At 34.5% G+C, this 27,297-nt stretch overlaps 1 protein-coding gene across 15 annotated transcripts in view; it reads right to left on the minus strand.

The window, feature by feature from the left end:
* Dlg2 (discs large MAGUK scaffold protein 2) overlaps positions 1–27,297 on the minus strand; it is a 2,046,311-nt gene that overhangs the window by 1,718,552 nt on the left and 300,462 nt on the right. For all 15 annotated transcript variants that reach the window (XM_087212053.1, XM_087212052.1, XM_087212046.1 and 12 more), the window contains one exon: positions 11,396–11,541. In XM_087212053.1, coding sequence (XP_087068179.1) covers positions 11,396–11,541 — 146 coding nt within the window. The remainder of the gene's footprint in view (positions 1–11,395; positions 11,542–27,297) is intronic.

Below are 27,297 nucleotides of genomic sequence, written 5' to 3' on the forward strand. Positions count from 1 at the left end.
AGGTGGAAGACAAGAAAGATTTATAAAATTATGCATTCAGTTGGAATATGTTTCTCTCCCCAATCATTCACACACATACATATACATAATTCATATACATATAATATATAAATATATATATATTATATATAATTCTAACTCCTTGTGAAGAAGAAAACATTCATGGTAAGAAGAGAGAAAAATACAACAAGAAATGAAGAAAAGGAAATTTTGATGAAAATCACTTTAATTTGTAGCCTCCCTCAACCCTAATACTTTTCAGAAATTTCTTGGTATCAGCAGGAAACAGGGGAATAGAGCAAAAACAGTGGTGAAGGAAAATCTAGGTAGAAAGTCATAGGTGGCTCCATAAGATACCATTGTACTACAAGAATGGGAAGCAGACAAATACCCATTTTGCTGCTCTTTTTTCCCATATAGCCACAAAACACACAGATGGAGGGGTTTTTGTTGTTTTTAAGTGACACTGCTTTGTGTTTGGAATGAGGAGGAAAAGCAGAAGGTAGAGTACTCCTAGAAACCAGGAGGACACAAAGGGTTAAAGTTTCAAATACTAACATGATAAAATGATGATTCCCAAAGGTCAGAAAGATGACCCAACAGGACTTATAACATAGTGACTGCTAACTAATAACCAAAATGCTTGTGCTTGCTTCGGCAGCACATATACCAAAATGCTTCCCCCCAGGTCTCCCCTAAGCACACCCAATGTCATTCAATCCACCAGTACTGACTGAGTCTTAATGTACAACCAGGGATGCTTCTTAGTGGAGAAATGTATAACATGTCATTACTCTCACTGAGATACTAAAGCAGAATATATGCACAAGGTAATTGTTCCCTCTAAGAAGAAAGAATGGTGGGAGGAAAAAAGAGAAGAGATTAAGTACAAAACAGAAATGCTTTAAGAAAATCTAGAATTAAGTAAGATAATGTTATTTCTCCTAAATATATTCAAGGCTTAATACTAAGATCAGAATGATTTATGGAAAATTAAAGTTGAGGACTCCATGAACTGTTACAGTTCTTTAAGATTACTCTTCCCAACACTGTACAAGGCTCTAAATATACCCTGGTACCTTTCCTTGTACAGTCTTCTACTCAGGGAGGCAGACATCTCCTTTGTATTAAAACAGCATTGACATCTTATAGCCAAAAATCATTTGATGCTTACCTGTCTTTAAAATATCTGAGCACATTTTTATTTTTATGATGCCATGTTTTGGCTTCTAAATCTACTAAAAAAAAGATCACTAAGATATATCCTAAATCCATAATATAAGGGTTATTTATTAATTATATTGGTACATTTAACATATATAATATGACATTCATCATTGGAAATTTGCACCTTTACATAATTCACCTTGGTTCTTATTTTTTCCCCATTCCCCTGCCCGCCCTTCAACCCTTCCACACCTCCCTATCCACAAAGACTTTGTTCAAATTTTTTCCTTTTCTCATATTAATTCCATTCCCTTCTTTCTTTTCCCCTATCCTTCCAATTTCCCCTTCCCCTTTGCATGTTTTCTTCCTATTTCACATTATCAATTATACCTTTTAGTCATTATTTACACTTTCAGGTTCTCACACTAGAGAAACTACTCGGTATACACATGTGTGTCCTATTTATTTCACTTAAGAGTATGGCCTCAATGTGCATCCACTTAGCTATAAATGTCTCTAATTTCTCATTTTTTATGGCTGAGTAGTACTCCATTTTATGAAAAAACCACATTTTCTTTATCCAGTCTCCAGTTGATGGGCATTTGGGCTGTTTCCAAGTTTTAGCTATTACAAACTGCGCTGCTATGAACATGGGTGCACATATATCACTGTGGTATGATTCTTTTAATTCTTTGGGGAAGATACTCAGCAGGGAAATAGCTGGGTCAAATGGGACTTCCAGTCCTAGTTCTTTGAGGTATTACCATACTGGTTTCCACAGTGGTTACACCAGTCTACACTCCCACCAGCAGTGGAGTAGGGTTTCTCTTTCCCCATAACCCCACCAGCATTTTTTATTGATAGATTTCATGATATCAGCCATTCTTTCCGGGGTGAGGTGGAATCTCAGTGTTGTTTTCATTTGCATCCCTCCAATGACCAGTGAAGTTGAACATTTTTTCATATGTTTATTTGCTATTTCTACTTCTTTGTTTGAGAAATGTCTGTTCATTTCAGATACCCATTTTTGGATTGGGTCTTGAAATTTGGGAGGTCTGATTTTTTTAAGTTCTTTATATATTCTAGATAGTAGACCTTTGTCTGAGGGACAGCTGGTGAAAATTTTTTCCTGCTTTGTGGGTTGTCTCTTCACACTGTTGCTGGGTTCTCTTGCTGTACAGAAGCTTTTTAATAAGAAGAGATCCCATTTGTTGATTGTTTGTGATAGTTCACAGGCAACAGAAGTTTTGTTCATAAAATCTTTTCCTACACCAATGTCTTCAAGAGTTCTTCCTAACCTCTATTCTAGCCACTTTAGGCTTTCTGTTTTAATATTTAGATATTTTATCCAGTTCGATTTTAGTTTAGTGCATGGTGAGAGATATAGGTCTAGTTTTAATCTTTGGCAAGTTGAAACCCAATTTTTCCAGCATCATTTATAAAAGAGGCTATCTTTCCTCCAGTGAGGATGTTTGGATCCTTTGTCAAAGATGAGGTGGCTGAGCATATCTGCAGTTGTTTCTGCATCATTTAATCTGTTCCACTGGTCCTCAGGTCTCTTTTTTTGCCAGTACCATGCTGTTTTTATCACAGTAGCTTTGCAGTATAGTTTCAAGTTGGGGATTGTGATACTCCTTACCCTGACTTTATTGCCAAGTATTGCTTTTTCTATTCTAGGTCTCTTCTTGCTCCAAATGAATTTCTACATTGTTTTCTCCAGGTCTGTGAAGTATACATGCTATAGTTTCCAGAGTAGAGGTCTTTGATTTCTTTTGTTAGGCTGATTCCTAGGTATTTCAGTTTTTTGGATACTATTGTGAAAGGAATTGATTGCCCCATTTCTCTCTCAGTGAGTCTGTTGTTCAGGTAGAGGAAAGCTATTGATTTTTGTGTGTTGAACTTGTACCCAGCTACTCTATTGAATTTGGTCGTTAAGTCTAGAAGACTTTTAGTAGAGTTCTTAGGGCTGTCTATATAGAGTATCATGTCATTGCGAACAATGACAATTTGACTTCCTTGTTTCCTATCTTTATTTCTTTTATTTCTTTCTCTTGTCTAATTGTTGTGGATAATGTTTCCAAAACTATATTGAACAGGAGTGGTAATAGTGGACATCCTTGTCTTGTTCCTAATTTTAGTGTGAAGGATGTCAGTGTTTGACCATTTGGTATATTATTGGCTGTTTGTTTTTCATAGATAGCTTTTATCAGATTGAGGTAGAGTCCATCTATTCCAACTTTTTGTAGGGTTTTTATCATAAATGCATGTTGGATTTTTGTCAAATGCTTTTTCTGCATCTATTGACATGATTATATGGTTTTGTCCTTGGTTCTATGAATGTAGTGTATTACATTTATCGATTTGCATATGTTGAACAATCCCTGCATCCCTGGGATGAATCCCAATTGGTCAGGGTGTATGATCTTCATGATGATCTTCTGCATTCTATTTGCCAGTATGTTAGTAAGGATTTTTGCATCTATGCTCATGAGTGAGATTGGTCTATAGTTCTCTTATTTGGTTGGGTTTTTCTCTCCTTTTGGGATCAAGGTGATGCTTGCTTCCAGGAATGAATTTGGTTGTATTGCTTCCCTTTCAATTTCATTGAAGAGTTTAAACAGTGGTGGCAGCAGTTGCTCTCTAAATGTCCTGTAGAATTCACCAGTGAAGCCATCAGGACCTGGGATTTTCTTAGTTTGTAAGTTTTAAATTATGTTTTCAATTTCATTGATTGATGTTGGGTCGTTTAGAATTTTTAGGTCATCTTCGTTCAACTTTGGTAATACACACATATCTAGGAATCTGTCCATTTCTTCTGTATTTTCCATCTTATTGGCATATATGTTCTCAAAGTAGGTACTGATGATCCTCTGGATTTCTGCTAGGTCCATAGTAATTTCACCCTGTTCATTCCTAATTGCATGGATTTGGGTCTTTTCTTTCCTTTTTCTGATAAGGTTGGCTAAGGGTTTGTCAATTTTGTTTATTCTTTTGAAGAACCAACTCTTGGCTTCCTTGATTTTTTGTATTGTTCTCTTAGTCTCCAATGCATTGATTTCTGCCCCCATCTTTATATTTTCCTCCCTTCTATGGGCTTTGAGGTTTGTCCTGCTCTTCTTTTTCTAGAAGCTTGAAGTTCAACATCAGGTTATTTAATTGGGCTCACTCTGTTACCCTAATATGAGTATTCACTGCTATGAATTTCCCTCATAAGATTGCTTTCATTGTGTCCTATGATTCCAATATGTTTTATTGTCATTGTCATTTAGTTGTAGGAACTGTCTAATTTCTTCTTTAATTTCCTCTGTGACCTATTGGTCATTCAGAAGTGTGCTGTGCAGTTTCCATGTGTTTATGAAATTCTTGCAGTTTCTTTTGCTAGAGATCTCCAGTTTCATTGCACTATGGTCTGACAATATACAGGGAATAACTTTAATTCCTTTGTACTTACTTAAACATGTTCTATGAGTGAGTATGTGGTCTATTTTAGAGAATGACCCATGTGCAGCTGAAAAGAATGTGTATTCTGATTTTGTGGTGTGGAACACTCTGTAAACATCTGTTAAGTTCATTTGTTCAAGAGTTTGATTGAGTTCTAGTATTTTGTTGTTTATTTTTTGTCTAGTTGATCTATCTATTTGTGACAGTGGGGAATTAAGATTCCCCCACTACTACTGTATTAGTGTTTATATAATTTTTCATGTCTGTTAGTATTTGATTTATATAGTTGGGTGCACTAGTGTTTGGTGCATAGATATTTATGATTGTCATCCCTTCCTGTTGGATTGTTCTCTTTACAAGGATGTAGTGTCCTTCTTTGTCTCTCTTAATCAGTGTTGGTTTGAAATCCACTTGATCTGCAAAGAGGATAGTTACTCCTGCTTTTTTTTTCGGGTTCCTCTCACATGGAGTATTGTTTGCCACCCTTTAACTTTCAGTCTATGAGTTTCTTTTTGAATTAAGTATGTTTCTTGTTTGCAGCATATTGTTGGGTCTTGGTTCTTGACCTACTCTGCCAGTCTATTTCTTTTGATTGGTGAATTGAGACCGTTAACATTGATGGTTATAACTGATACATATTGACTTATCATTGTCATGACGTTTTCTTTTTGTTGGATTCTCTCTCTTTGCCTTTAATTTCTTTTCATGCCTGAAGGATTCATTCTGCTGGGCTTCCTGTAGTTGTGATCCTTGTTGTCTTTTCCTAGGATATTGTCTAAAAATTTTTGGAATGCTGGTTTGGTATTTGTGAAGTTCCTAAGTTGCTCTTTGTCATGAAAGTATCTTATTTCTCCAATTTTGAAAGATCACGTTGCAGGGTACATCAATTTGAGTTGGAGGCTGTTTTCCTTTAGGGCTTGGAATACATCACTCCAAGCTCTTCCTGCCTTGAAGGTTTGTGTTGAGAAGTCTGCTATGATTCTGATGGGCTTTCCTTTGTATGTGATTTGTTTCTTTTCTCTAACTGCTTGTAGAATTTTGTTCTTCTGTTGGGTTTCTGAAATCTTGACAATTACATGCTTATGTGTAGATTTTTTTGATCATGGCTAGTTGGAGTCCTATATGCCTCACTTATCTCCATGTCAAGTTCTTTTCCCCTATTTGGGAAGTTTTCTGCCATTACTTCTGTGAACAGTTTTTTATATCATCTCCACTCTGTCTTGTTTTTTCCTTGACTCCAATCCTGATTGTATTCTTCTTTGCATCATCTAGAATCTGCTGGATTGTTTTCTTGTGGTCCCTTACTATTTTTAAGAAATTTTTCTTTTCCTGGTCACTAATCGCAATCCTATTTTCTATATCTGAAATTCTATCCTCACATGGGCTCATTCTGTTGTGTAAACTTTCAGTGAAGTTTTTAATCTCCTGGAAAACTGTTTGCATCTGTTTTACAGATTCCATTTGTTTCCTGTGTTGGGATTTCATCATATTCCTCAGCACCTCTATTTTTTTATCTATGTCTACTCTAGATTTATTAATCATGTCCTGTACTGTGGACACAATCTCTGCTGTTATCTGAAAAATTATTTCTGATTTCATTTTTTCCAGGTCCCCTTTCATTGCTAGTTCAGGGAGTCCAGGTGGCTGAGTATCAGATTGTTCCATCCCATTGCCCTGCCCTTTGGGGTTCCCTTAGGTGATCTGGAAGTCTGGTTTTGGAACTTATTTATGTGTCTTCCCATTTCAACAGATGGAGCCTGGAGTGTCTTTGTTGAGGTGACATTTTTGCTCTCCCAGTGGTCTTGAATTCTCAGCCAGCCACTGAGCAGCCTTTACTCTGCTGCTCACCAATACACCAATTCCTGGGTTCAGAGTAGTGGTCTAGATCCCTGAGCTGGCCTGTTGTCTGGGTGGGCTTTTGGCTAGGGCCTGAGCACATGGGATGGTATCTAGGTGAGCCTCTGCCAGGGCCCCTGTGTAGCTATTCTCTGGGAGGGCTTTTGTTTGGGGGCTGTGCGCCCCAGTTTCTGTTGTCTGCACAGGCTTTGGCTAGGGTCTCCTCACCCTTAACAATGGTATCAGGGCAAGGCTCTGGGTATTGCTCATGTGCCTGTACAGCTCTTCTCCAGGTGGATCCCTGGTTGTGGCCTATGATATGGCAAGCTTCTGGCTGAAGCCCATGTGCCAGTGTAGCCCTTTTCTGGGTGGGCCTTTGGCTTGGGTGGGTGTTCCCCAGCCTCTGGGGTCAGGGCAGAGCCCTAGCTGGGATATACCCACAGCCTATCTGGTCCAGGCCACACAGCTGCTCCCAGAGATCTGCATGCACTCACCAGTGGAATGGCAGGCCTCTGGCAGGAGCCTGAGTGCCACTGTAGCTCCTCTCTGGACAGGCTCCTGTCTTGGGTGGGTGTGCCAGAGCCTCTGGTATTGGGGAGGACCCCCAGCTGGGATCTGCCTGCAGCTGTGCTCATCTGGGCCACACAGCTGCTCGCAGGGATCTGCATGCACTCACCAATGGAATCCATAATGTAAGGTTTTGCTATTTTGATCACTAATCTTGACTTTTGCTTCATACAAGTAGACTAAAGTTGTCAGTGGATACTTCCTTTTCATTTTTCCTACATTATCAAAAAATTTTAAAGGCTGATGGATCTCTTAAGAAAATGGTTTTTTAAATGAATGTATTAGTTCCTATATAACCTGCTAGAAAGTGATATTCCAATAGTGGTTCCATTCCTCAAGTGTTTCCAGAACTTTTGTTTCCAAAGCCAATTTACCAGTAATAAAAGACTATCATTCAAAAAATTAAAAAATAAAAGAATATCATTCTTATTGCTTTAGGGGATATTACCAATGACCTCCTTTGCCAGATTTGATCAGCACATCAGTTTCTTTTCTAGTCTATCCTGTATCTGGGAGAAACCGTGCTGAGAACGAAAGAAAGAAGCAGAATGGCATATGCAAGAAGTCCTATAGCTAGATTGGATTTGGGAGCCAAAAAGACTTGGAAAGACATCTTTCTAGTTCAACACACATTTCTTCAGCCTACTATGTGCCATACACCCTTGTGCATTGTAAGGCTTCAGAAGAAAAGGAGATTTATTATTGCTGCCCTTGTATAGTTTACATATCCTTTACAGCTGTTTATTTAAGTAAATTCAGCTTGTCCAAGGGAAAGGAGAAAAGTGAGAATTTAAAACACTAATAGCATTGCACTACATCATCAAAATCTACCCAACCTGCTGCTTCTCTTATTCTAAACTGTTGTGGTTATGAACTTCGTTTTGGCCTCATTTCTCAATTACTGAACTCTACTTAGACAATTTATGTAACAACTTTTTTGGATTTTCTTTCTAAGCTTTGACATTGGAAAGCCAAACCCTATGGGCAGGATCTTCAATTGGCCTGATCCCAAATAAGAGATACTTTCCCTGGTACCCATTTTCAGTGAGAAAAAAACAGCCAGAATCATCCCTTTGCTTCATACAGTCAAATAAAGGAGAACAATCAGATTCACTTAAAAAGCTGAGTGAAGTTAGTGTGTGTTCACTGTCCAATGTTTAAGATATAACAAGCAAATATTCAAATCACCACAGGATAAGGACTTCATAAGGAGGGAATTCATGTGAGAAAATGCCTACTATATTAGCTCTGGCTTTTTATGCTAATTTTGACAATAAAAACAAAAGAGTATTAAAAAGTCTAATATTCACTGGGTTTTTTTTCTCAGCATTTATCCTTGTTTTACAGATACCTGTTCACAAACCAATTAAAAGCTCTAATTTGTATGGATTAAGTCAAATAATATTCAGATAACCACTAGTAAACACTCTAACTTTAAAATTGTTTTGTCTTCTTGACATATTTGAAGACAATATACTAATCAAAAAACAAAGGCACCATACGTCATCAGTTCATCCAAAATCTTTGTCCATAAGAAAACCCATGTATAATAATATTGTATAAATCAAATTATTTAAAAATATGAAAAAAACCACACAAATTGACAAGGACATTCAATAAAAAAATAGTTAAGAATATAAATAAGTTTCCATAGGAATAAATTCAAATTTGTCAATAGATATATGAAACAATGCTCAAATTTAATCATCTGGGAACTAGAAATTAAATGAAAAATCATGATGCCTATTAAACTGGTCAAATTAAGAGCTGTAAAATCTATTGCTGGCATGGATGTGAGGTTAAAAACTATACTGTGTTGCAGTGAAAAATCTAAATAAGTCTGGGAAAAGTTATTCAAATTAAAAATATATAAAGCCCACAATGCCACCCCTGAGAATTTACTTACAGAGCAAAAATATGAGTTAGCTTGGATAAGGATGACTGTAGCATTAATCATAGTGGCAGAAAAATGGAGATAGAATTCCCACCAAGAGAAGAGTGATTATATAAATTATGATATATATACACTATGAAATTACATGCTCATCAGAAGAACCAATTAAAGCTATACCAGACTCCTGAAAAATCATTCACATAATAAGAACTTTTTTTAGAAATAATGACTTCCCCAAATTTTGTGTACATGCTCCAGTATGTGCATGTATGCAAAAAAATATATAAGGGTATAGAGTTTACACATGAATACATATCATGTGACCATAAAAGGAAGAATCATATTAAATTGTTGCCTTGGGTTACTTTGTATGTGGAGAGGGAAGAGCTGATGCAGTACAAGCAGGAAATAAAAGAGAAAACATTCACAAATGAAAAAAAAATTAAAGAACATTTAGAATTTCATCCTTTATGCATATATGCAAAATTATGTATATGTATGGAACTATGCATCTAGAAATTGAATAAAAAATATTTAAAAATTCTAAAAGGGAAAATCTCAAGGCAATAAAAGTTGAAAAATATAGGAGACTAATTAATCTTTCAAGATTACTAAACTCGGCGAGAAAGAACAAAAAAATTAATAGATGTTATCACATAAAAATTAAAAATATTTTAATGTCAGATGCATCATAAGCAAAAGCAATAGTAATCAACAAGGTAGAAAAACACAAAAATTATGATAACATGATGGCATATTTCCTAAATAAAATGTTCTTTAAAAACAGTAAGAATTCTAACATCACTTTTTAAAATGAACATATAGCTTTAGTGAATCACAAAAAGAGATATAGATAACCAGTAACTCAGCCCAGTAGTGAACAAATAATTTTAATATAAAGGATTAAGCCAAAGATTTTATTAATTTGACAAAATATGTTAAATTAAATATCATGTAATTTGACTATAGGCAGATTAGCCTTTTCAAACACTGCTACTGCTAATAGCACCTATCTGCAAAGCATTTTGTCAACCTTTAGTGAGTCTTAAAAATATCAACGTCCTTTAATTCAATAATCCATACAATCAACCCTAATGAACTAATCACCAAAACAGGTTTTATATTTATGAATATCTCTTAAACCATTATTCCTAGCAGAAAATTTGAGATGGCCTAAATATTGAAGGGAAAACTGCTTAAGTAAGTTCAAAGTGAAGGAATATATATTGCCATTATAATAGTTTTAAAATATTTAATACGATATGGATAATTACTATTAGTATAACTTTAAACTTGAAAGACAAAATCACCTTACATGTCAGTGTCCTTACTTAACACACATACATTTGTACAGAAATAAAAGGACCAAAAAGATCCAAATAATTACTTTTAAATATTGAAATTAGCATGATGTTTATTTTTCTACTTTTAAGTATAACTTCTCATACTTGATATCTATTAACAAATTATTGTCATTATTAACTTTTTATTCAAGTAAATAAAGTTATCATTAGGCTCAGTTCTATCCCATTTCCAAAACAATTCTGAGCAAGACAGAAAATATTTAAGAGGCTTCAATTTTAATCCAGAAATTCAGTCAATAAGTAGTCATTGAGTGGCATTAGGATTCCATGTAGCTTCCAAGTCATGGCATTGGCTACACAACCCTAAACTTGACAGGTGTGTGTGTGTGTGTGTGTGTGTGTGTGTGTGTGTGGTATCACCTCCCTTCAAATTCTGATTGTCACTGCATCACTGATTTGCCCCTGCCTCTACTATTGTCCTTAGATATGAATATAAGAGGCCTCAACTTGCCTTACATTTTGGTAATTGTTAATTCCACCAGTAGTCTCCAAATTTTTTGACTCCATAGTTCTATCTATAAAAATTGTATACAAAAATCTAAAAAAATCTAAAAGATTTATATATATTTTAAATGCATATACATTGTTATTAATGTAATTTAATATATTCATAAATTACCAAAATATTATAAATAAAAATGTTAAATGTAAATTAATTCAAAGATAATAAAAAATGGAAACAAGAGTTCTATGATTTTGTTCTAACTCCCCATTTTATTCATGCCCTAGGATAAGTGTCCATGCTATGGAAATTACATTAGACTACCCTGTCCAATCCCACTATCCATCTTCAAAGCTCCATTGCACACAGAACTATATTTTGAAATTCCAGAATTTTTAAATTTGAACAAATTCATACTGTTACAATATTCATAAAAGAACTCAATTGTATAAGGTAAATATTTGTGTCAAAAAAGAAAAAAATCTGTCTTCCCGTGTCCTATTACAGCTCCCAGCAAAATCTAGATTTTCATATGTGAAAATTACACACAGTGCAGAGTAACTACATTTCTATTATTACTTTTGCCACTTATTGATAACAATTACTACTATTATTCCCAACACCACTACTTTCTGCTCTATGTCCCAATATTACTCAATGCTTTGGTAAGCTTTAATAATATACCTCTGCAGATTTTTGAAGGCTATCATGGCATGGAGAAAGAATCGATGTCTTCTCCCATTTCTGTACAACTTGATTGGCTTCTTCTATTTTCTGCTCACAACTTTTTTGAGAATTTAGTAATGTCACCTCATAAAATTCTTGAATATCTGTGAAGAAAATGTAAGAATCAAATGTCACACGATACCTCACAAATAGTTTCTACATATATGTACACATAATATGCATATGAAAAATACTGCTGATTAAAAGAATTGAAAACTATGAGGGGCAAGGTAAAACAAATGTAATAAAGAAAATCCTGAATACTGACTTTTTACCTATATGACAATGTTTATGGCAACTTGTTATGTTTTTATAATCTAAAATGTCCCCAAAGTCTCATAGGGCCTAGTTAGAAGGATCAAATCACTGAGGGCAAGGAATGGTGCTTCTTGTCCCTGGCTCGTCTCTCTCTGCTTTCTGGTTGCCATGGGTTAGACAGCTGTTCTCCACCAGGCCCTTCCATCTTCCCTTTTTTGCCTTGGAGTCAGATGATTTTGGACTAAACCCACTGGAAACTATAAGCCAAATGCTTCTGTCTTCTCCTTTAAGTTGTGAGTCTCAGGTATTTTCTCCTGAGCAACAGGAAAGTAACTAACACAGCCTTTATTCATAATTCCAAAAACCAAAAGCAATCAAAATGACCTTCAATAGGTGAAAAGATACTCACTAGTAAATCCATATACTTAAATATTGTTCAGTAATAAGAAGGAATGAGCTATTAAACAATATAAAACATGGATGCATATTGCCAAGTGAAATAAGTCAATATGAAAACAATGTATACTGTATAATCCATTCATATCACATCTGGAAAAGATAAAAACAATCAGTGGTTGCCAGATGTTCTGGGAGAAGGAAGGAAGACTAAATAGGTGAATCCTAGAGTGATGATAAACATTCTCTATGGTATATAACAGTAGACAAATAGCATGAAATATCTATTTAAAATTCTGAGAAACTGTCACAGTCTAGAAGAGCTCAAGGAGACATAATGAATAAATGTAACATGCTATCCTGGATGAGATTCTGAAACCAAAAAAGGAACATTAACTAAAACTTAAAGAAATTTGAATAAAACATAGATTTCAGTTCACAATAACACACTGATGTATCATTATTGGTTGCAACAATACTAATTTAAGATGCTAATAATAAGGAAAACAGAATGTGAGATATATGGGGAATCTCTGTACAACTTTGTAGGTTTTCTAAAAGTATAAAACTACTTAAAAATAAAAGTTTATTTTCAAAATTTCCTTTTTAAAGGCACGGCACAATCACTTTTAGACACCTGGCCAGAGAACATGCTTTCATAAATACATTGTAGGCTTAAGATATAAATAGAATTAAATATTCCACAAAGTTAAATGTTGTAAAATTTTAAGAAAAAAATGTTTTTTAGGACATCTTGTAACACTAAGGAAGACTAAATGTTCCGAAAATCAACTAGGCACTGGATATGATAATGGGGAATTACGTGTATTGCAGCAGCAACATTCAAGAATGTTGTTTAGTAGACACACAAACACACACACACACAACCTCAGCCAAGATCAGAGCAGTTATGAGGTTAGGATATTAAAAGTGAGCAGAAACTAGCAGACAGGGGTGAGACTATCTGAAGGCATCCAGCAATGGCAGTACTGCAGTGGACCTCAGACTGTCAAGTGGGAAGCTGGTCCTTGAACTTCATTGAGCGAAGACTCTGGAGACTAAAATGATTTAGTCAGTAGCTCTACCATAGCTACTAGTAGAAGCAAAAGTAAAAATTTTCTAGAGGAAATCTACTACAGTTTAGGCCTATTGTATTAGAAGTGAGTTATGATCATAACTTAACCAAAAAAAGAAATGTTACTATGAATGACATTCAGCAGAAACAAAAACTGGTAGCTTTGGTACTTAGTTATTGTTGGTTTTGGAATTATGTGATGTAAGATATAGAAGAGCTATGCATTATGGCTTTAAAGAAATAATAGTTACAATAACAAAGATAAGCAAACAATAAGGATCCAGTAAAAGTGAACAGGCAAAAAGGAGAAGGAAAAACCAAGGTAACTTCCCAAACTAAAAAATAAAATTATTTAAATTCATAAATGGATTAATTAATGGTATATACAAATTTCCAATTACATGTATTTATCACTTGTATCTCAATAAGCAAAGCAAACAGACAAGGCACAAATTGAGAGAAAATTAAATCACAACATAGAAGCAAAGGAATAAAAATATTTAAAATCCCACAAACCAAAAGGAAAGTAAAATAATCAGTAAAACATATGAATACATATTTCATCATAAAAAAACACATATTACCAATAAGCCTAGGAAAAATATCTAATCTTTATTATGATGATAATGCAAAGTAACATAATGTAACCATTTACACCAAAAAGAATGAAGTCTGACAAAATAAAGACCAAAAGGAAAAAACATAGTAAATGATAATTTTAATTTATTTCTGCCAAGTGTAATTTTCTAGAAGCACTTTAAAAATGATTTGGTATTATCTTGCATAATTGAACACTTGTTTCTTCTCCAGCCTAGCATTTCTACTACTTAGATACATACCAGATAAATTCTGTACATATGCACCAGGAATTGAACCAAAATATTCACAGTACCATAGATCATAATAGCAAAAATTCAGAAACAATTCAATGTTCATCTAAAGGAAAATGGAAAAATAATGATATGTTTTCAAAGTAGAATTTAAGAAACAATGAAAACGAATAAACTATATCATAGAATGACATGAATAAATGTTTGAAACAATGTTAAGTAGAAAAACATGTTGCAAAATGAAAACATCTTTAATTTTAAAATGTGCAAAATTTTAAAAATGTATAAAATTAATCTACATATTTTGGGTGATCCATACATATGTATGTAACAAAATAATTAAACCAAAGTGAAGAAACACATGAAAATATGTACAGATGTTTCCTGACTTCTGACAAAGTATGTCTATCTAAACTTATCAAAATTGAAAATATGATAAATCTAAAGTGCATTTAATATGTATGATGTACCAAACATCATAAGTTATTTACATAGTACACCATACAGTATCAGTTGTTTATGCTGATGATTATGTGGTTGATCATAGCTGTGGCTCACTGCTGCTGTCAATGGTACAAAAGTATTGTACTATGTATCACTAAACTGGGAGGAAAAAATAAAAATTCAAAAACTAAAGTATAGCTTCTACTGAATATGCATCACAATAAGATGTTAAAAACTCACAAGTAAAGTTGAAAAAAATCAAAAGTTATACCATCATAAACTGGGCACTGCCTGTAGTTATTCAGAGGAAAGGGTGGGCATGGAAATGAGATAAGGGAGGAACATGTAGGTAAATGCAAATTAATGGTAATGATTTACATCTAGATTTGGGTCCCAATTCAGATATGCTTATTAGAAATTTATTAAGTTATGCATTACATATAAATTAGAAATATATATATATTCTTTTGTATATATTAACCATTGATATTTTAAATAGAAATTTTAAGTGTTTCATGAACATTATGATTTACATAGAAGGGTAAGTGTGCACAGGCCCCAGCCATAAGCCTGCCCAGACAACTGTGGTACAGGCATACAAGCCCTAGCCAGGGGCCCACCTAGAAAACAGCTACATGGGTGCACAAGCTACAGCCAGAGGCCCACCCAGATACCATCAGTGAATGTACACACGCCCCAGCCACAATCCAGCTTGGACAACAGCACTGTGGAGATGCAGAAGCCCATCATTCTCAGCCTAGGAATTGGCTCAGTGGTGAGCAGAAGAGAGAAGGCCTGTCAGAGACTTGTTGAGAATTGAAGCCCACTGGGAAAGCAAAGAGTCACCTCAACAAAGGCATAGCACACTGCAGCAGTTGAAATGAGAAGACACCTGAACAAGACTCAAACCAAGACTTCCAGATTACCAAAGACAACTCCAAGAGGCAATGAGATGGAACAGTCTGAAACTCAACCACCTGTTTATGCAGCAGAAGGAGCAAATGTGAGGACAGAATATCAGATATAGAAGACACGATTGTGATTAGTGAACAGGAAAAGAAAGATTTCTTTAAAAAAAAAAAGCAAGGGACCACGAGAAACCAATCTAGCAGCTGCTACTTGATGGAAACAATAGCACAAAACTGATAGGAGTCAATGAAGAAACAGGAGATAGCACAAATGACATTTAAAAAAAACTCTTCACAGAAGTAATGGCAGAAAACTTCCTAAGCAGGGGAAAAGAATTTGACATGCAGATAAGTGAGGCATATAGGACTCCAACTAGCCATGATCAAAAAAATCTACACATAGGCATATAATAGTCAAGATTCCAGAAACCCAGCAGAAGAACAAAATCCTACAAGCAGTTAGAGGAAAGAAGCAAATCACACACAAAGGAAAGCCCATCAGAATCACAGCAGACTTCTTAACACAAACCATCAAGGCAAGAAGAGCCTGGAGTAAAGTATTTCAAGCCCTAAAGGAAAACAACCTGTAATACAGATTGATGTACCCTGCAAAACTATCTTTCAAAAACAATCGAGAAATATGATGCTTTCGTGACAAAGAACACCTGAGGAACTTTTTGAATACCAGCACTTCAAAAAATTTTAGACAATATCCTAGGAAAAGACAATGATGCTCACAACCCCACAAAGCCCAGCCGAATGAATCCATTAGGCAAGACAAGAAATTAAATGCAAGCGGGGGAAATCCAACAACAGTAAAAGGTTATGACAAGGATAAGTCAATAAATATCAGTTATAACCAACAATGTTAATGGTCTCAATTCACCAATCAAAAAAATAGATTGGCCGAATGGGTCAAGAAGCAAGATCTAACAATTTGCTGGATACAAGAAATACACTTAACTCAAATAGAAACCCACAGACTGAAAGTTAAAGGGTGGAAAACAATACTCCATGTGAAAGGAACCAGAAAAAAAGCAGGAGTAGCTATCCTATTTGCAGATCAAATGGATTTCAAATCAACACTGATTAAGAGAGACAAAGAAGGACCCTACATCCTTCTAAAGGGAACAATCCAAGAGGAAGAGATGACAATCATAAATATCTATGCATCAAACACTACTACATCAAACCAACTACATAAAACAAATACTAACGGACATGAAAAATTAAGCACTAATAAAACCATAGTGAGAGACCTCAATGCCCCATTGTCACAAATAGATAGATCAACTAGACAAAAAATCAACAATGAAATATTAGAACTCAAGCAAACTATTGAACAAATGGACTTAACAGATATTTACAGAGTCTCCCACCCCACAAAATCAGAATACACATTCTTTTCAGCTGCAGATGGGTCATTCTCCAAAATAGAACACATACTTGCTCATAGAACATGTTTAAGTAAATACAAAGAAATTGAAGTTATCCCCTGCATATCATCAGATCATAGTATAATGAAATTGGAGATCAATAACAAAAGAAACTGCAAGAATTTCATAAATACATGAAAACTGAACAACAGACTCCTGAACAACCAATGGGTCACAGAAGAAATTAAAGAAGAAATCAGTCAGTTCCTTCAATTAAATGGCAATGAAAATACAACATATTGGCATTTATAGGACACAATGAAAGAAGTCTTTTAAGGAAATTCACAGCAGTGAATAGTCATATTAGAAAAACAGAGTAAGCCCAAATAAACAACCTAATGCTGAACCTCAAGCTTCTAGAAAAAGAAGAGCAGGATAAACCCAAATCTCATACAAAGCTCATTCGAGGAATTAAAAAGGTCAGAGAAATCGATGCAATGGAGACTAAGAGAATGATACAAAAAAATCAATGAAGCAAAGAGTTCGTTCTTTGAAAGAATAAACAAAATTAACAAACCTTTAGCCAAATTTATGAGAAAAAGGAAAGAAAAGGCCCAAATCCATGCAATTAGAAATGCAAAGGGTGAAATCACAATGAACCCAGCAGAAATACAGAGGACCATCAATACCTACTTTGAGGAGCTATACGCCAATAAGGTGGAAAACACAGAAGAAATGGACAGATTTCTAGATACGTATGAATTAACAAAGTTAAATAAAGAAGACCTAAACATTCTAAACAACCCAATATCAATCAACAACATTGAAAATGTAATTAAAAATGTAGCAACTAAGAAAAGCCCAGGTCCTGATGGCTTCACTGCTGAATTCTACAGGACATTTAGAGAACAACTTATGCCACTCTGTTTGAACTTTTCAATGAAATTGAAAGGGAAGCTATACTTCCAAATTCATTGCTGGAAGCAAGCATCACCTTGATCCCAAAAGGAGAGAAAAACCCAACTGAAAAAGAGAACTGTAGACCAATCTCACTAATGAACATAGATGCAAAAATCCTCAATAAGATACTGGCAAACAGAATCCAGAAGATCATCAAGAAGATCATATATCCTGACCAATTGAGATTCATCCCAGGGATGCAGGGATGGTTCAACATATGCAAATCAATAAATTTAATACATTATATTAACAGAACCAAGGACAAAAACCATATGATTATCTATACAGATGTAGAAAAAGCATTTGACAAAATCCAAAACCAATCCATAATAAAAACCCTACAGAAAATTGGAATATATGGTCTTTTTCTCAACCTGATAAAAACCATCTATAAAAAACCAACAGCCAATAACATATTAAACGGTCAAAAACTGAAATCCTTCACACAAAAATCAGGAACAAGACAAGGATGTCCACTATCACCACTCCTTTTCAATATCGTTCTGGAAACACTAGCTATACCAATTAGACAAGAGAAGGAAATAAAAGGAATAAAGATAGGAAATGAAGATGTTAAATTTTCATTATTTGCAGATGTCATGATACTCTATATAGAAGATTCCAAAAACTCCACCAAAAGTCTTCTAGACTTAATAACCAAATTCAGTAGAGTAACTGGACACAAGGTCAACACTCAAAAATCAATAGCCTTCCTATACACGAAAAACAGACACACTGAGAGAGGAACTGGAGAAATAACTCCCTTTAATAATAGCATCCCAAAATATGAAATACCTAGGAATCAATCTAACAAAAGAAATGAAAGACCTCTACTCTGAAAACTACAGCACTCTAAAAAAAAGAGATGGAAGAGTATATCAAAAAATCAAAGACATCCCTTGCTCCTGGGTAGGAAGAATAGACACAGTGAAAATGACCATACTTTCAAAACTGCTATATAGATTCAATGCAATCCCAATTGAAATTCTAATACACCATACTTCACAGAACTACAGAAAAAATACCAAAATTCATTTGGAACCAAAAGTGACCTAGAAGAGCAAAAGCAATTCTAAGCACCTACCACAAGGTGGAGGGTATCACAATTCCTAATTTGAAACTATACTACAAAGCTATTGTAATAAAAACAGCATGGTACTGGCAAAGAAACAGACTTGAGGACCAGTGGAACAGATTAGAAGATGCAGAAACAACACCAGACACACTCAGCCATCTCATCTTCGACAAAGGAGCCAAACACCCTCACTGGAGGAAAGATAGCCTCTTTAATAAATGGTGCTGGAAAAATTGGGCTTAAATTTGACAAAGATTAAAACTAGACCTGTATCTCTCACCACACACTAAACTAAAATCAAAATGGATTAAAGATCTAAATATTAAAATAGAAACTCTGAACCAGTTGGAACAGAGGTTAGGTAGAACCCTTGAAGACATCGGTGTAGGAAAAGATTTTATGAACAAAACCTCAGTTGCCTGTGAACTAGCACAAACAATCAACAAATGGGATCTCTTCTTATTAAAAAGCTTCTGCACAGCAAGAGAAACCACCAGCAGTGTGAAGAGACAACCCACAATGTGGGAAAAAATCTTCATCTGCTCTTCCTCAGACAAAGGTCTACTATCTCGAATCTATAAAGAACTTAAAAAGATCAGACCTCCCAAATTTAAAGACCCAATCCAGAAATGGGCATCTGAAATGAACAGACATTTCTCAGAAAAAGAAGTAGAAATAGCAAATAAATACATGAAAAAATGTTCAACATCACTGGTCATTCCAGAGATGCAAATGAAAACAACACAGATTCCACTTCACTCCAGAAAGAATGGCTGCTATCAAAAATGAACCAATAACAAATTCTGGCAGGGTTGTTGGGAAAAAACAACCCTTCTTCACTGTTGGTGGGAGTGCAGACTGGTGCAACTACTGTAAAAATCAATATGGAGATACCTCAGAGAACCAGGATTAGAGGTCCCATTTGACCTAGCTGTTCCCCTGCTGGGTATCTTTCCAAAAGAATTAAAAGCATCATACCACAGTGATATATGTGCACCCATGTTCATAGTGGCACAGTTTGTAATAGCTAAAACTTGGAAACAACCCAATTGCCCATCAACTGGTGACTGGTTAAAGAAAATATGGGGTTTTGTTTTATAAAATGGAATACTGCTCAGCCATAAAGAATGAAAAACTAGAGACATTTATAGTTAAATGAATGCACATTGAAGCTATACCTTTTTTTTTTTTTGTATCAGGGATTGAACTCAGGTCCTTCTGCTTGCGAGGCAGGCAGCGGGACCACTGAGACAAATGCCCGGCCCATGAAGCCATACTCTTAAGTGAAACAAACAGGACACACATGTGTAAATACTGTATAGTTTCTCTGGTGTGAAAAATTAAAAGTGTAAATGAGGATCAAAATGTATGATAATATGAATTAGGAAGACAAGGCCCAAAGGGGAAGGGGAACTGGAAGGGGTAGAGAAAGGGAAAGGAATAAATATGAGAAAAGGAAAAATCAGAAACAAAGTCTTTGTAAATAGGGAGGGGTGGAGGAGTGGAAGGGGGGACAGGGGAATGGGGAAAAAAATAAGAACCAAGATATATCATGTAAAGATACAAATTCCCAATAATGAATGTCATCATACTGTATACCTAAAATGTACCAATAAACTTAATGAATTTTTTAAAAAGATTTACATAGAAAATTTTAAAATCCTTAAATAATTATGCATACTACAACATTATTCTACCACTAGCAATAAAGAATCTGTGAAGTCATGTGTGGAAAATATATTTAAAAAGAAGGTAAAATCTGTACAGATATAAATTCCTCCCAGAAATTTTGAATATTGTAAGAACTGGTAAAGTATTAATTAGGTGAACAAAAGTCAGAGGAATAAGGAACAATGGTAAAACCCAGAAAACAAGAATATTCATATCATCTACTCTCAAGTATTAATTGAAAAGAAAAGATATTACCAATTTCTATAAAGATTTCTGCACCTACATAGTCTGCTTAAAATTAATGACTTGTATGACTAAAACAACTTTTGCAGACGCAATAAGTCCCCAACTTACAAATGAGTTCCATTCCAGGAGAACACTCATAAGTTGGATTCGTTTGCAATTGACAAACTGATTCTTATACAGTATACCTGTAAATGTTTTTTAAACCTATAAAACTATCTATACATTATTTATACACATTATTTTTATTAATCTTTGATTATTATAATTAAGCATGTGGTACAAATAATCATAAAGTTGGTGTTTTAAAAGGCTGTTAAAGCTTCTGAATTAATTTGGCTTTCTTTTTAGGAAGATTTGGAGACTGGAGTTCACCTTGACCTTGGTGACAAAGAAGTTCAATATAATTCCACCTATGAAACCATGTTTGCTCCTGAAGTAAGAAACATATTCAAGGTTCTGCCTTTGGCTAAAGTATTTGAATTATACATAGGTAGATAGCTGTTGAGTTTATTTTATTTTATTAGCACATGTTTAGAATCCATGCAGTTCACAATCATCTTGGGAAGTAATTACATAAACATAATACAGCTTGCTTCTTTTCTCCCCTTTCTCTTCCCTCTCTCTCCTCTCTCCCCACTGGTCCCCCATCCTTTTTTTCATACTGGTTGATATTATTTGTTTTAGCTCATGTTATGACATATGATGCTTACATTAATAGGGGTTATTAGGTTCGTGTATGTGGCACATCTTTATTCTTCTTATTTCCCCTTCCCCTCCTCCTCACCCCTCACCATAGTTCTTTGGACTACTTCCATAGTGCAAGAGACAAATTCCCCTGTCCCTTTCTATCAATCCTATATCATTTTTTGTACAATTTCTCACTCAGACAAGAGATACCATAGGGTATTTAAGCTTGTGTGTCTGATTTATTTCACTCATATTATATTTTCCAGGTGCATCAATTTTTCTACAAATGTCTCAACTTTGTCATTCTTTATAGCCTAGTAGTATTCCATTAAATATATTACTACTTTTTGTTTATCCAATCATCTGTTGATGGATAAACAGGCTGCTTCCAGGATTTAGCTATTACAAATTGTGCTGCTATAAAGATTGGTATGCAAATATCCCTGTACTATGATGATTAAGCCCTTTAGGGAACATACCTAGGAGGGAGATTGTTGATTCATATGGAATTTCTAATTTTACTTCTTTCAGAAATCTCCATACTGATTTCTATAATGATTGTACCATCTGTGAATTTTACACAGTACACCTGTGAAAGTTCACAACTCAAATGTTTGTAAGTTGGGACTTACTGTAATTAAATTTCAAGATATTTTCATTTGTATCATTTTAAGGATGTAAACACTGTTTGATACACAGCATTTGAAAGTCAACAAATATTTAAATACTAGATATATAGATTTATCCATAAAAGATCACATATTTACCATTCTCTTGTTGAGGATTCACATCAATAAACTACGCTTTGAATTTTATAATGAATAGTAGTGACATGATCATATTTAGGAAAAAAAATCCCATATGGTTAGGATTTTTATTATTAAATTTACAAATTTGAATTTACAGACTCAAATGTGATTAAATACTGAAAATCCATTTCACTCCTTTGTCTTCTTATCCTCCCCACCTAACTACTACAGAGGAAGAACATAACCTTAATTAAGTCAAAGATTACTTAAATTTGAAGATAATGGTATGATAAATATCAAATTTCACTTTTCATTAGCAAGAATTATTTTCACTACTGATATATATCTGTTCTTCTTTTTTTTTTTTTTTTTGGTACCAAGAATCGAACTCAGGACCTTGCAGTGCCACTGAGCTAAATCCCCAACCCTTGTTCATTATTTTTCAAGCATCTCTCTTTGGTGCCCTCCTGTATCATTCCCACCACCACCACCTTTCCATTCCCAAGGCCAAATTTCATGTCCTTGCTATCTCAGGCTCAAACTCTTCCTCTGGGCCCAGATACCCTTTCCCCAACACAAACCCTACTATCCCTTCAACACTCAATCTCAGTCTATGGCTTTGTAAGCAAAAACAAAACAAAGTGAAGAGAAGAGATCTAAACATAAAATGTTAGCAGTATAGAAATTATTTCTAGTAAAACTGAGTTCAAATAAGTGGGAATCCATACAGCTACCATTAAAAAGAAAAAGTTTGCATGGCAGCAAGGTGGGATGAAGAAAGTACTGCTATTTTTCTCCCATTCTGACAACATATGTCTCAGATCTATTTATTTTTCATTCTACCTTATATTAGAAGTAATTGTTCATCTACCTCTCTATAACATTTCAATTAAATGAGTAACTTCTAAGTGTCAGACAAGGCTCTTAGGAATGAAATCAATGTCCTACACAGCCATGTATTCTCTAGTACCTTGTGTCATCCTTATACTTAATAAGCACACAATGAATAGTTGCCAATTTTGATTATTTGTATTTCCTCTCTAAAGCTCAGACTAAGGAAAAAAAAAACATTGAATACAGTCAAATCCCTTTTCCCTCAGGACTGCAGAAAACCTGCATATTATTTGAATTACATATATATGACTTGACTACTTGATCACAGCAGCTAACATTTATAATTTTGCACATTCCTCCCTGAAATGAAAACAATTTGCCACCTCTGGGGATATTCAAAATAAATTCCTCAAATCTTGACAGCATATCAATTTTGAGCTATAGTTTTTAAAAAATAGTTTATGAATTGTTTTCAAGTTTACATGAGTGCTTCTCAAAATCTAATGAACACATAGATCACCTGGAGATCTTGAGGCCTAAATTTATTTCTAACACACTTCCAGGTGATGTCCCTGGGTTCTGATCTATCAGCAACACTGGGATTAAGAAACAGCACCTTGGGGTTGCAACCTAAGACTTCATACTCTGTATCATACAGAATTCCCTTTATACTCCTATCTCATAATGCCCTTAATTATTACAATAATCTTCTCCAGAGGAAAGGGTGAGAAGGGAAGAAAAAAGGAGGTAAGAAAAAAGTTCTGCCACTGACTGAGAAATAACAATAATAACTACTTAAGTGGATATTATTGACTAATACTGAATTCAGACTGAATTAGAAATTCATTTGAAAGGAACGTATTTTAGTTAGCTTCCTTTGGGACATTAAAACAAAGAATCTACTTCTAGGTGGTATGTGAAACAGTCCCTATTCAGCCCAATCTCTCTTGTTTTGGGGGGGGTTTTTTTGGTACCAGGGATCGAACTCGGGTCTTTGAGCCCGCGCAGCAGGCAGTGAAACCACTGAGCTAAATCCCCGGCCCTCTCTTGTTTTAACCCAAATTCCTTAAAAATGAGATCTGGCCTCTATAATTATGATTCTGGGACAGTTAAGTCTTTAATTGGCAAATAGCATGTTCATGGGAATCTATAAAAATGAGATTATCTGTTTAAGTATACCCTGCAAGCTAATGTACTCAAAATGTTTCATCTTCTTCCTAGCAGAGACTAACAGAGCATACTTACTTCAGTGACACTGCTGTTTCCTCAAAAGACCCATAGAGCTCCTCTACGAGATATACCTTTAAGGATCTGAAGAATGTATTTTAAATATCCTCTCAAGTGACAAATCTTTATTTTGAGGGAGATTTAATTTTTTTAAATAACTGAAATTCATCAGGCAAATGGTGAATAATGTGCATAATAAAAATGGATTTCTTTTTGCATGGCTTGAATTAAATTAAGAAAATATGATTCTCAAAGTATGAGAATTTTTTCTTATATGACTCACAAATTGCTCTGTAATTATCTACTTTACCACAGTTAAACAAAAAAAGCAACCAGAATGCAGAATGTGTAACATATTCACATACTTTCTTGTCTATTATACAGTAGGCTGGAATAAAAGTGATGAGAAAGACTTCCATGTTGCAAGGAATAGTATTATGGAGACAATTACAATCACCTTTATTCTACGCCAACCATAAATTTGTGGAGGTTGTTATTGTTGGTTTATTTTATGTTGGTACATATGGTTATCACTGATCAAAAAATTGTTTCATGTCAATAATTCACCAAAAACTGCTGAAGATTTTCTCCTATAACCTCAATAAAGAAACAATAATACTGTTAAGATGTGTTTTGTGTCGTATACTGCTTCCAGCATGTCCTGTTCTCTATAGTTTTGTATGTCTAACACATAATTATGAATTCATCTGGACAGTCAAACACAGCTGATCTTCTATATTTAATAATGTCACAAACTGAAGTCTTGAAGTTCTATTATCCTTTTCCTGAACACTTGATTCTGTTTGGAAAACCAGAATAGTGTTCATGCCCAATTTCCCTACTCCAAATCTTGATCCCATACTTTCTCTTCTTCAAGGTGAAATATTATCATTGCTTTGGTTAATTTGAGTTTGATATACCAGACACTTTAGCACAGAAGTAGAATTTTCCATAAAGACTCTATTAGTACCTGGGACTAGAGGAATGGAGCTGAATATGAGGAAGAACTGAAACTGAATGTGGATAAAAGGATAAATAAGGTTGAGTTTTGTAGCTAAGAATAAAGAATGAAAGCAAGGTCACTCATACGTACAAATCAAATACCAAGTAAAAGATGCAAGGCAGAGATGAGTGAAAAACCCAGGGTCCAAGGACTAATGCAAGACAGAACTCAAGAGATATTAAAAAGACATGTTCATAGGAGTAGCAAATGCTTATACATATACACAAAAAGCTCAAGAAAATTTCCACAATATTCTGATATGACTGAACATCCTCACATGGACCAAGCACACCTTGAAAAGGAAGCATAGGGAAGGGAAGGGAAGGGAAGGGACTATGAAATTCCTTTGGTTTCAAAATACTTATCTCTACTTAAATATCCAAGGCTTTTTGGTGAAAAGGCTTACTACAAGATTAAAGCAAGAATATTATGAGCTTGTGACATTTTTTTGCATCAGAGAGTAAAGAAGTGCTCGAAAAGTATAAGACCATATCAAAATGACATGAAAGCCAACTTGTAGAGGCCTCCACTGACCAAATCTGGAACAATTTGAGTATTAAAAATAATTTAATGACAGTTATGGATTATAATCAACTTAATAAAATAATCATGGAGTCCATTTTGATATAAATAAATGATTAAATGGAAGAGAAAACTTTTCCTTATAGTAGAAGTCCATTTCATAAGTATAAAAGAAATGTTGAAATAAGAAAAAAATTAATGGATGTTGTAAATAGTGAGTGAAAATTTAAATGAACATGACACTATATAATTTCATAGTATCTCCCAATGAATTAGAACAAACTGGCACTAGGAACCTTCTGTTATACATCAAGAAAGAAATAACATCATTTCTATAATATTTCTGCCAAAAAGTGTATAAACTGAGTCTATTTATGAGTAAATATCAGACAAATGCTAACTGTAAAGCATTTTACAAAACACCTGGCCTTTTCAAAAATATTCCTGTCAAGAAAAGAAAAGCTTGGCCAGGGATTTGGTTAAGGGTTTCACTGCCTGCCTGGCAAGTGCAAGGACCTGAGTTCGATCGCCAGTACCAAAAAAAGAAAGAGGGGAAGAAGGAAAGAAAAAGAAAGAAAGAAAGAAAGAAAGAAAGAAAGAAAGAAAGAAAGAAAGAAAGAAAGAAAGAAGAAAGAAAGAAAGAAAAGAAAAGCTCATGAATTCTTGAAAATTTAAGAAGAATAACAACTAAATATATTGTGTTAGCTATATGGGTCCTGAGATGGGAAATATAACTCAAAAGACACTATAGAGACACTACTGAAATTGAATATAAAATGTGCATTTGATACTAACATTGGGCCAACATTAAATTTTCTGAGTGTAATAAGTATGCTGTATAAGAAAATATATATTGCCATATTTAGTAATAAAGAGGCCTAATATCCCCAATTCAGTCTGAGTTCTTTAATGGTATGCATATATATGCAGATATAGATATACATGGAAAGAGAAATAAGATAATATGTAAACAACTGGTAAATCTGGATAAATTCAATATACAGCAGTTCCTTACATTAGTCTCTAACTTTTTGCAGATTTTAAACTATATCCAAATATACACTTTTAAATATTGCTAAGGTAACTAAGAGGTATTAGGGATGAATGCAGAATTTAGAAATCTCCAGTAACATTTAGGAGAAATGTCTAGAAGAACAAAGTATAAAGTACAGAATAAGGACTGGGTATGTAGCTCAGTACTAGAGCATATGCTTTGCATATATTCAGACATAGCTTCAATAACTAGCTTCACACAAAAATAGTGTGTGTTGCTTTATGCACATCTTTTGCATCTCTATTAAGATCTGCATTTCAGTTAGTTACCATTGTTTAAACTTATAACCAAGTTTTCTGCTTCCTTAAGTACTGATTCTACTTTACTGGTCAACTCTTGACTCTTCTGGAAGAAATGACTTCTTGCTGAGTATGTTCTGTGTCCTAATATACAACATTTAATTCTATCTCCTGTGTACATAACATTGTCCAATGATAGAAGAAATAAATAGAATGTGATAGAAGAAATAAAAAGTCAATAGGGCATAAACGAGGTAGCCCACATTAAGTATCTCTTATTTAAAATTCCTGGGACCAGAAGTGATA

Source organism: Heterocephalus glaber, unplaced genomic scaffold (genome assembly GCF_053883595.1).
Source record: "Heterocephalus glaber isolate CG9 unplaced genomic scaffold, H.glaber_assembly_v1.0 deba00001429, whole genome shotgun sequence".
In the NCBI taxonomy this organism is placed as follows: Eukaryota; Metazoa; Chordata; class Mammalia; order Rodentia; family Bathyergidae; genus Heterocephalus; species Heterocephalus glaber.